At 40.3% G+C, this 8,719-nt stretch overlaps 1 protein-coding gene across 1 annotated transcript in view; it reads left to right on the top strand.

Annotated features, from left to right (window-relative positions):
- Nucleotides 1-88: 88 nt before the first annotated feature.
- phka2 (phosphorylase kinase, alpha 2 (liver)) overlaps nucleotides 89-8,719 on the top strand; it is a 26,722-nt gene continuing 18,091 nt past the window's right edge. The window contains exons 1-5 of the mRNA XM_037690269.1: nucleotides 89-519; nucleotides 4,956-5,114; nucleotides 6,187-6,234; nucleotides 7,584-7,752; nucleotides 7,835-7,917. Coding sequence (XP_037546197.1) covers nucleotides 442-519; nucleotides 4,956-5,114; nucleotides 6,187-6,234; nucleotides 7,584-7,752; nucleotides 7,835-7,917 — 537 coding nt within the window. The 5' untranslated portion in view covers nucleotides 89-441. The remainder of the gene's footprint in view (nucleotides 520-4,955; nucleotides 5,115-6,186; nucleotides 6,235-7,583; nucleotides 7,753-7,834; nucleotides 7,918-8,719) is intronic.

The following is an 8,719-nucleotide window of genomic DNA, read 5'->3' as shown; positions in this document are numbered from 1 at the left end:
TCTCTCGGTAAGTGTCAGAACAGCAGGAACATGATATTAATACAGCGCCTCCTGTCGATTAATTTCAGAACAGCAGGAACTTGATTTTAAAATGGCGCCCTCTTTCGGTCAGCGGCGGAACAAGAACAAAATGTTCAGAATGGATGTTTCACTCTGACAGACCGTCCTCCCACTCTGACACCTCTAAATAACAACTTCCTTCTGGACCTCTGCTTCCGTAGATTTAAACTCAGGCTGTTAATTTAATTCAGTGTGTTAATTTGGTCTAAAAACAGCTGGAAGCTACCCAGCTAGCCGAGCTTTAGCACCTTGAGCAGCCTCTGGAGGTCACCGGGCTGAGGAGGACCGGTCTTGCAGAAAGCTAGCTGTCGCTACATTAACCGTCTTCTGTCCCGGGGGGTCTGCAGCAGGGAGACAGGTGGTGTCAGGCGACAGGTGAGGATGAGGAGCCGCAGCAACTCCGGAGTGAGGCTGGACGGCTATGCCAGACTGATCCAGGAGACCATCTTATGTCACCAGGTGGGTCTAGACTCACAGAACCGGGTCCAGGACCGGACAGAGCCCTAGTGAAATCGTTAAACTTTATATTTTTATCCATTTGATCATAATGTTTATAACCTAACGGTTGAAATCAGCCATTTTAACTTGTTTTAATTGATTTAATTAAGGTGTTTTCAGGTAAAACGTTTTTATAATTGTATATAAACAAACAACTGATTAAATTGACATCATTGAAACATTTTGTGATGTTTTCCAGGAATAAGGGCATTTATTAAACAAAGTTCAATTCAGTTTCAATTTTACCTTTATTTAGGTTAGTCTAACAAAGTTAACAGTCATTGTTATAAAATTATTCACCTTTAATGAGTTCAGATTAACCATATTTGAAATGCTCTGAACTTTTTCAGTTTTTTTTATTTTTTATTTTATTTATTTAATTTTTTTTAAAGAAAGTTGGGGAAAAATATATTTTGTGGGGCGGGGAAAAGTATGAAAATACATGAATATATGGACTTATGAAGTATTTTTATTAGAATAAAAACTTTAAAAAGTTTTAGTTTTAAAGTAAAAAGTGACAAAATAAATAATGAAACATCTTAACGGTCTTTTTCATTCCAGAGTAAGATGTTAATCCCTGAGCTGATACTGCTGTATGTCCTCTGAGCTGTTAGCAGTTGGAGTATGACTCTCGGCTACTACCACAACACATTAGAGTTCAGTGTAAAAGTGACAGAGTTGGAGACATTTTTGTCTTCCGTCCACAGCTAATGGACAGAACCTGTCATGGCTGACAAGAAGCAGTAAAGAACAAGTATCAGACGTTCCTTCTCGTTGTATAAAAATAACTCCTGACACAAAGGTCCTGAAGGCCACATTTCACTAAAGATACAGAGTTTATTGATTAAAAAACAAACAAACAAACAAACAAAAACATTATTTTTTTTTTTACCTGCAAGCCTCATTTTATACATAAATAAAATGTTCAACCTTCTTCCTGACCAGACTGTCCAAATGAAAACAGGACTTTAAGCAGATTTTTAGTTTTCTGTTTTGGAATTTATTTTTACCAGCAGGAGCAAAATAAAAGTTTTGTTTTAACTGGAGGAGCCGGTGACTCTGTGTCTAACTGTCAGGGTGTTTAAGAACATTTGTGGACCCTTCACATTCTGAACCGGACCTGCACAGTTCTGAACGTTAGCTGAAGAACAGACAGATAAAAAGACGCTTCGCTTCCCGGGCCTCAGCTGATCTAGCAGCTGAACTTTGATCCCGCTTTGTTTATAATTCTGCAGCTGATGCTCCGAGCGAACCTTACCCTTCAAAGGCTTTAAAAACATCTGCAGGTCCAGAACATATGTAGGTCCAGAACATAATCGGGTCAAAAACATCTGTATGTGCATTTTATCATCAGGTCCAGAACATCCATCCATCCTCTGGTTCTGGACTCAGGTCTTGTGGCAGCAGCTGGATCAGGGAGGTCCAGCCAGCACTTCAGCTCTTCTGGAGGACTCCCAGACATTAGTCTGTCTAGCACAGGGCTATTCAACTGGTGGCCCAGGGCCCAAATCAGGCCCAATGGTGAGCTCAGTTCGGCCCACCAGTGGGTTCATTTTAAAATAAATCTAGATTTTAAACTGTTAGCTTATTTAATGACAGTCACTGCTGAATTTCAGACCCCTGAGCTCTTGTCTTTCAGTAACTGTGGCCCCCTGAGCAGTTTAGTTGAATAGCCCTAGCATGTCTTGGGTGATCTCCAGGGGTCTCCTCCCAGTTGGACATGTCCAGAACCCCTCGCTATGGAGGTATCCAGGGTCCATCCTTACCAGATGTCTGAACCACCTCAGCTCCATTCTTCCCTCACGCCTGAACAAAACCCTGAGATACTTGAACTCCTCCACTTGAGGCAGAACCTCATCCTCGACCTGAGGAGAACAGTCTACCCTTTTCTGGTTGAGGACCATGGCCTCAGATTTGGAGGTGTTGATTCTCATCCCAGCCGCTTCACACTCGGCTGCGAACCGCTCCAGTGAGAGCTGGAGATCACAGCACGATGACGCCAACAGGACCACATCATCTGCAAAGGGCAGAAACAGAATCCTGAGGCCACTGAACTGGACACCCTCCGCCCCCTGGCTGCACCGAGAAATTCTGTCCAGTTATGAACAGAATCGGTGACAATGGGGCAGCCCTGGGGGAGAGTCCAACTCCCACCCTGAAGAGATCCGACTTAGTATAGGGACTGAACAGTCTGTAGCAACGGGCCTCCAATCCCATACTCAAAGAGCCCCCCTCCACGATGTACCCTGAGGAACACGGTCGAAAGCCTTCTCCAAGTCCACAAAACACATGTAGACTGGATGGGCAAACTCTCTCGACTCCTTGATGACCCTAGAAGGGTAAAGGGCTGATCCAGTGTTCCACGGCCAGAACAGAACCCACATTGTTCCTCCTGGATCTGAGGTTCGACCAACAATCGGACTCACTTGTCCAGTACCCCTGAATAGACCTTACCAGGGAGGCTAAGGAGAGTGATGCACCTGTAATTAGAGCATACTCTCCGCTCTCCCTTTCTGAAGAGGGGAACCACCACCCCAGTCTGTCATTCCAGTGGCACTGCCCCCGATGTCCATGCGATGTTGCAAAGGTGTGTCAACCAAGACGGTCCTACAAAAAATCAGGGCGAATCTCATCCACCCCCAGAGCCCTGCCTCAATGTGCAAAAACTAAAACTGAAGGTAACATGCAGCTTTTAAAAGATACAAGACGTTTTCTAGCATTCAGGGTTAGACAGGATTTGTTTCTGAAAAAGAAACTTAGTTTAACTTTCAGTTTCTTTATCAAGTTTTCCACATGGAGCTTAAAAGAGAGATGTGAGTCGACCAAGATACCCAAATATTTATAGGAATCAACAAACTCAATGGGGACACCATTTGAGGATAAAATCGGAGGAAGAACTGCTGGGACCAACTTCCTATTTGAAAAAAGCATCCCTTTGGTTTTGTCGGCATTTAGGACAAGTTTGAGGCAAAACAAATCAGTCTGGATGATGTTGAATGCTGATTTCAAAAGCTGGAAAGCCTTAGCAACAGTTTTAGCTCGACAATAAACAACTGTGTCGTCAGCATAGAAATGTATGGATGCATTAGGGATGTTTTTACCTACATTATGTATGTAGATTGTAAAGAGGGTGGGTCCTAAGACTGAGCCTTGTGGTACACCATTGTTGACTGTTAAATAACTGGAGGAAGTACCATTATGTTGAACACATTGCCTCCGGTCTGAGAGATAGTTAGAGAACCAACCAATGGTGTGTTCTGAGAAACCGATTTCTGAGAGTTTATGACACAAGATGTTCTGATCCACAGTGTCAAAAGCTTTAGACAGGTCTAAGAAAAGTGCAGCACAATAATCTTTAGCATCCAGTGCTTCAACAACGTCATTAAGAACCTTCAGTGAAGCAGTGGTTGTGCTGTGTTGTTTCCTGAAACCAGATTGATGTGGAGGTAAGATGTTAAATGAGTCCAGGTAATTTTTGATTTGAGAGTTTATCAGTTTTTCTAGAACCTTGGCTAAAATGCAGAGTTTAGAGATTGGTCAATAGTTGTTCAGTGAGGTGGGGTCTCCTCCCTTCAGCAAAGGAAGAACAAAGGTTGTTTTCCAAGTGTCTGGGATGGAGTTTTGTCTTATGGAGAGATTGAAGATGTGGGTCACAGGGACTGTGATGATATGAGCAGCCAGCCTTAAGAAATAAGGTGGAAGTTCATCTGGACCTGCAGATTTTTTAGGGTCAAGATCTTTTAACAGTTTATTGACCTCACTGACTGAGAATGGAGAAAAAGAGAAGCTGTGATTAACTGAAGATTGACTTGTAGGAGGGATTTGATTTGTAGAAGTTTGATTATTAAGTGAAGTGGCTGATCTTCCATTAGTAACTGTGTCAAATAAAGAACTAGAAGCAACAAAATGTTTGTTGAAACAGTTCAGGATCTCGTGCTTATTTGACACAGGAACAGCGTTAACGAGAAGTTGTGATGGGAGGTCAGAAGATTGGGGGGTGCCTGAGAGATTTGATGGTTAGTAGTAAAAGGCTAGCTTACATTTTAAAATTGCAAAAGTCCTAAATAAATGTATGAAAAGGTTGTTCCATCTCCTGAATGAGCTGAACATTTCAATATGGAAAACGCTCAAATGAGACAAAGTCTGCAAGAGTTTGATTGTAAAACAATAAAAACAGGAAAACAGCCAAACGCTGAGTCAGCGTTCACATTAAATCAAATTTGATCACAGTTTGTTTCAAGAACCATAAAAACATAAACAGCTTTGATTGTTCACACTTTTACAAAAACAGGTCAATTGGGCAGACTTCTGTGAATATTTACCTGTTCAGTTTTATTTACTTGTAAATGTCTGGGTCTCTGTTGTAAACAGAACTTTTGTTTGTGTTTTCCTCTCAGAACCCGGTGACTGGACTTCTCCCCGCTAGCATCCAGAAAAAGGACGCCTGGGTCAGAGACAATGTGTACAGCATCCTGGCCGTGTGGGGGCTGGGCATGGCCTACAGGAAGAACGCAGACCGCGACGAAGACAAGGCCAAAGCTTACGAGTTGGAGCAGGTGGGTTTGGTTCGACCCGGACCGACCTGAGTCCATGGTTCTGCTTCATAAAAGAAAAATAACTGTACATGTCCAAAATTAAATAATCCAAAACAAGTTTGTTTTCAAACTGTCTAGAAAAACAAAATGAAAAATGAAGTTTATAGCTGTTATTCAGAATAATTAAAACTGAGTTGTTTGTGTGCGGGTTGGTGGTTGGTTGTTGATTGTTGGTTTGGTTGGTGGTAGGTTGATGTTTGGTGTTTGGTTGTTGGTGGATGGGTGCTCAAGTTTTCAACTTTGCTTCCAGAGCTTCCTCTTCTATTTTTATTGGTCTGAATCAGCTCTTCCTGAGTTTTTATTCAGACTTAAGCTCCTTTTTTCTTTCAACTTTTGTTTCCTTGTGATCAAAGCAGCCCATCGTTCAGTTTGTGTTTCGATTTATGAGAAGAGTGAACATGTGGAGGACCAAAGATGAATCATGTGGCTCAAAAAAAAAAAATCTATCTACAGATAGAGGAGCGGTGTCTGAAGGTCAGGTCTTTAAGAAACCTGAAAAATCCATCAAATACCTGAGATCTGTGTCTTCCTTCAGCTAACGGCTGTCTGGAAATCACCTTGTATGAACTAAAAACTCTTATCTTTAATATTTTCCATCAATTCAGCTAAAGAGTCATGACGGGAACAAACAGTCTCTGCTGGGACCAGAGCCAAAAGATCTAATTTAACATTTTCTTTTCTGCCTGAGAGATTCACAGATCAAACAGGTAAAAACATTCCTCTGAAAAACTGGACTGAACCTGAGAGAAAAAGCAGCCAAACTGAAGAAAGGTTGTCGGATCGCTTCAACTGATTACTGGAAACTCTGCAGGATTGAAAGGGAAATATAACAAGTCGAGCAATGACTCAAGACTTTTGCACACGGCTGTTTATTAAAAACGCTTCTCAGGAAGGACTTCCTGTTCACCTGAGCTCATAATGTAGGACTTTAAGGTTCAGCTTTAGTTCTGAGTTGAAAATAATAAAAAATTATAATTCTGATCAGCTGAATTTTAGCTGATTTCTGATGCAGATTTTGTTTTTGTTTTTGCAGAGTGTGGTGAAACTGATGCAGGGCCTTCTGCAGTGCATGATGAGACAGGTAAGACACCTGAGGTACGACACACCTGTTTCTCTTGTTTGCTGAAACATTCTGTGGAGAGAAACCAGGTCAAAGTTCTGTTTGGTGTCAACAGGTTTCTCTTCACAGAAGTGTTGGGTCACAGAGGATGTTGGCGAGACACAAACTAATGACTGCAGCTTGTTTTGTTTGTTTGTTTGTCCAATGCCGAATCAAAGCCGAAGATAAGAAACGGTCGGAGAGGAGTTCAGATGAAATGAAGCTTCAGCTGTTTCTCATCTGTTTACTCCTCAAGTCAAACAAGATTATTAGTGCTGAAGGTTTTAGACAAATATTTAGTCTGCTGGGATTCGAAACAGTAATCAATCAAATACATGATCAGCAGTCATTTATAAATTAAAACCTTCCACTCATTGATGCTTTTCAGTTCTTTTAAAAACATTATCTTTGAGATTTGTTTCAGCTGCTGGCACTACCCAGCTCTAGTCTAAGCTTTTAGCCAGTTATCTGCTACTTTTAGTTTCTGTTCTGTTACTTTTAATATCCAGCTAGTCTTTTGCTACTTTTAGCTAGCCTTTTGTAGGATTAAACTTTTAGCTTGTCTTTTGCTACTGTTCTGAACTACTACTTTTAGCTTTTAGCCAGCTTTTTTACTCTTTAATCTTGAGCTACAGTTTGGCTACTTTTACTGTCCAGCTAGACTTTTTAGCTAACCTTTTGGGGCACTGAGCATTCAAAGCAGTCTGTTCCTCAGATAAATAATGTTAACTTATTATTTTTATATGTGAATGTTTCTGTTCAGTGCCCTGAGATAACTTCTGTTGTGACTTGGTGCTATATGAATAAACTGAAATGAAATGAATTTAATTTAGCTACTTTGCTACTTTTAGTTAATCTGTTGTTACTGTTAGTTTCTGTTCTTTACTACTTTAAGCTTTTGGGCAGCCTTTTCCTTCTTTAACCTTTAGCTGCTGTTCTGCTACTGTCATCTTCTAGCTAGTCATTTGCTACTTTTAGCTAACCCTTTGCCACTTGTAGCTTAAAAAAATATTTTGGTACTTATAACTTCTATAATCTTTTTGTTACATTTAGGTTTTCGCTAACCTTAGCTACTTGTAGCCTTCAGCTAGTGTTCTGCTTCTTTTAGCTCTAACAGCTTAGTTTCAGTATATTTCGGCTGTCATTCAGCTCAGCGTTCATACAGAAAATACAATTTATTTTATTAAAATGGTGCTGCTGGATTCTGATCTCCTTAAAGTTTAAAAAAATAGCTAAAAACGAGCAAACATTTGTCAGAACATTTGTTAAAGGGGTTTTGTTGACCCTTGTGTTTAGATCTTGTTTCAGATTATTTTGTCATGTGTCCTCAGGTGGACAAGGTGGAGAAGTTCAAACACACCCAGAGTACGAAGGACTGCCTGCACGCCAAATATAACACAGCCACCTGTTCCACGGTGGTTCGAGACGACCAGTGGGGACACCTCCAGGTGGACGCCACCTCCATTTACCTGCTGATGCTCGCACAGATGACAGCTTCAGGTGCACCAATCACACAGGAGTTTTAACAGATTTACAAGGTCTTCTGGTTAATTTATTGATTAACTCTTATGTTGTCACACAGGCCTCCACATCATCTCAAACCTCGACGAGGTAGCTTTTATCCAGAACTTGGTTTTCTACATCGAGGCAGCCTACAAAGTGGCGGTGAGCAACCGTTTGTTTGGCTTTTATTCAGAGTCCACAAGTTTTTATCCCAGAACCATATATTAGCTTAATATTAGCTTGATGTTAGCTTAATGTTAGCATAATGTTAACATACAATTTAATGTTAGCTTGAAGTTAGCTTAACATAAGCCTAATGTTAACATTAGCCTAAAGTTAGCTTAATGATAGCATTATGTTAACGTAATGTTAGCTAAATTTTAGTGTAACATTAGTCTAATAGTAGCTTTATGTAATCCTAATGTTAGCCTAATGTTAGCCTAATGTATTAGTCCATACATCCATACATCAATACATACATCAATACATCAAATCAGACACCAGTTCAGATATGTGCTTGGGTGTGCTGTCAAACAGATATTATCAGCTGCAGTCAATCATGATCACAAAGAGGAAGTTAATTAGGTTTTGTTACATTCTAACCTTCAGCATCACCTATTAACAAATTTAGGTGACTGTATGGACATATTTGAACCAGTATGTATAATTTTGACTATGTGTGGACCAGAGACAGTCCACAAATTTCGGACCACTTTTTAATTTGTCTTTTTTTCTATTTGTGTATTCTTTCTTTTTTTTTTTTGATTATTCATATGTGGGTTTTTTTTCAATACAAATAGAAAATGCGACTGGATGCCTCAAAGTTCCACCCTGGGATTAATAAAATCCATCAATCCATCCATCCATGAATCCATCCATGAATCCATCCATCCATCAATCCATCCATCAATCAATCAATCAATCAATCAATCAATCAATCAATCAATCAATCAATCAATCAATC

The sequence above is a fragment of the Nematolebias whitei genome, chromosome 2, assembly GCF_014905685.2.
Source record: "Nematolebias whitei isolate Nwh7 chromosome 2, NemWhi1, whole genome shotgun sequence".
NCBI classification, from domain to species: Eukaryota; Metazoa; Chordata; class Actinopteri; order Cyprinodontiformes; family Rivulidae; genus Nematolebias; species Nematolebias whitei.
The sequence above is the reverse complement of the archived record's forward strand: the minus strand, read 5'-3'. Positions and strand labels throughout refer to the sequence as shown.